The sequence below is a fragment of the Charadrius vociferus genome, unplaced genomic scaffold (genome assembly GCF_000708025.1).
Source record: "Charadrius vociferus isolate BGI_N301 unplaced genomic scaffold, ASM70802v2 scaffold2491, whole genome shotgun sequence".
Lineage (NCBI taxonomy): Eukaryota > Metazoa > Chordata > Aves > Charadriiformes > Charadriidae > Charadrius > Charadrius vociferus.
Genome location: NW_009646978.1, coordinates 10640 through 10940, shown reverse-complemented (window position 1 = coordinate 10940; position 301 = coordinate 10640). Strand labels below are relative to the sequence as shown.

Genomic DNA, 301 nt, shown 5'->3' with positions numbered 1-301 from the left:
TGGGGTGGGGATCACTCTCAGATGGATCCCAGCCCCCGGGGATGAGATGGGACAGGGGGTGCCCACGCTTTGGGTGGGAGAGTCAGGGGGCACAGGGCAATTCCTCTCTTGGGAGCCAACACAGCCCCTTCGGCACCCGTTGGCCAGAGCCCAGCTGATGGTGCCCGGCACAGGTACGGATCGAGGGCTCGGTGAAACGGCTGCCGGAGGAGGAATCGGAGCGGTACTTCCACTCCCGCCCCAAAAGCAGCCAGATCGGGGCTGTCGTCAGCCGGCAGAGACCCGCCATTCCGGCCAGGGA

The 301-nt window shown here is 66.1% G+C and overlaps 1 protein-coding gene across 1 annotated transcript in view; it reads left to right on the top strand.

Annotated features, from left to right (window-relative positions):
- Nucleotides 1–173: 173 nt before the first annotated feature.
- The window catches only part of PNPO (pyridoxamine 5'-phosphate oxidase), a gene marked incomplete at its 5' end in the record, with an annotated part of 544 nt that continues 416 nt past the window's right edge, over nucleotides 174–301 (top strand). Inside the window, one exon of the mRNA XM_009895395.1 lies at nucleotides 174–300. Coding sequence (XP_009893697.1) covers nucleotides 174–300 — 127 coding nt within the window. The remainder of the gene's footprint in view (nucleotide 301) is intronic.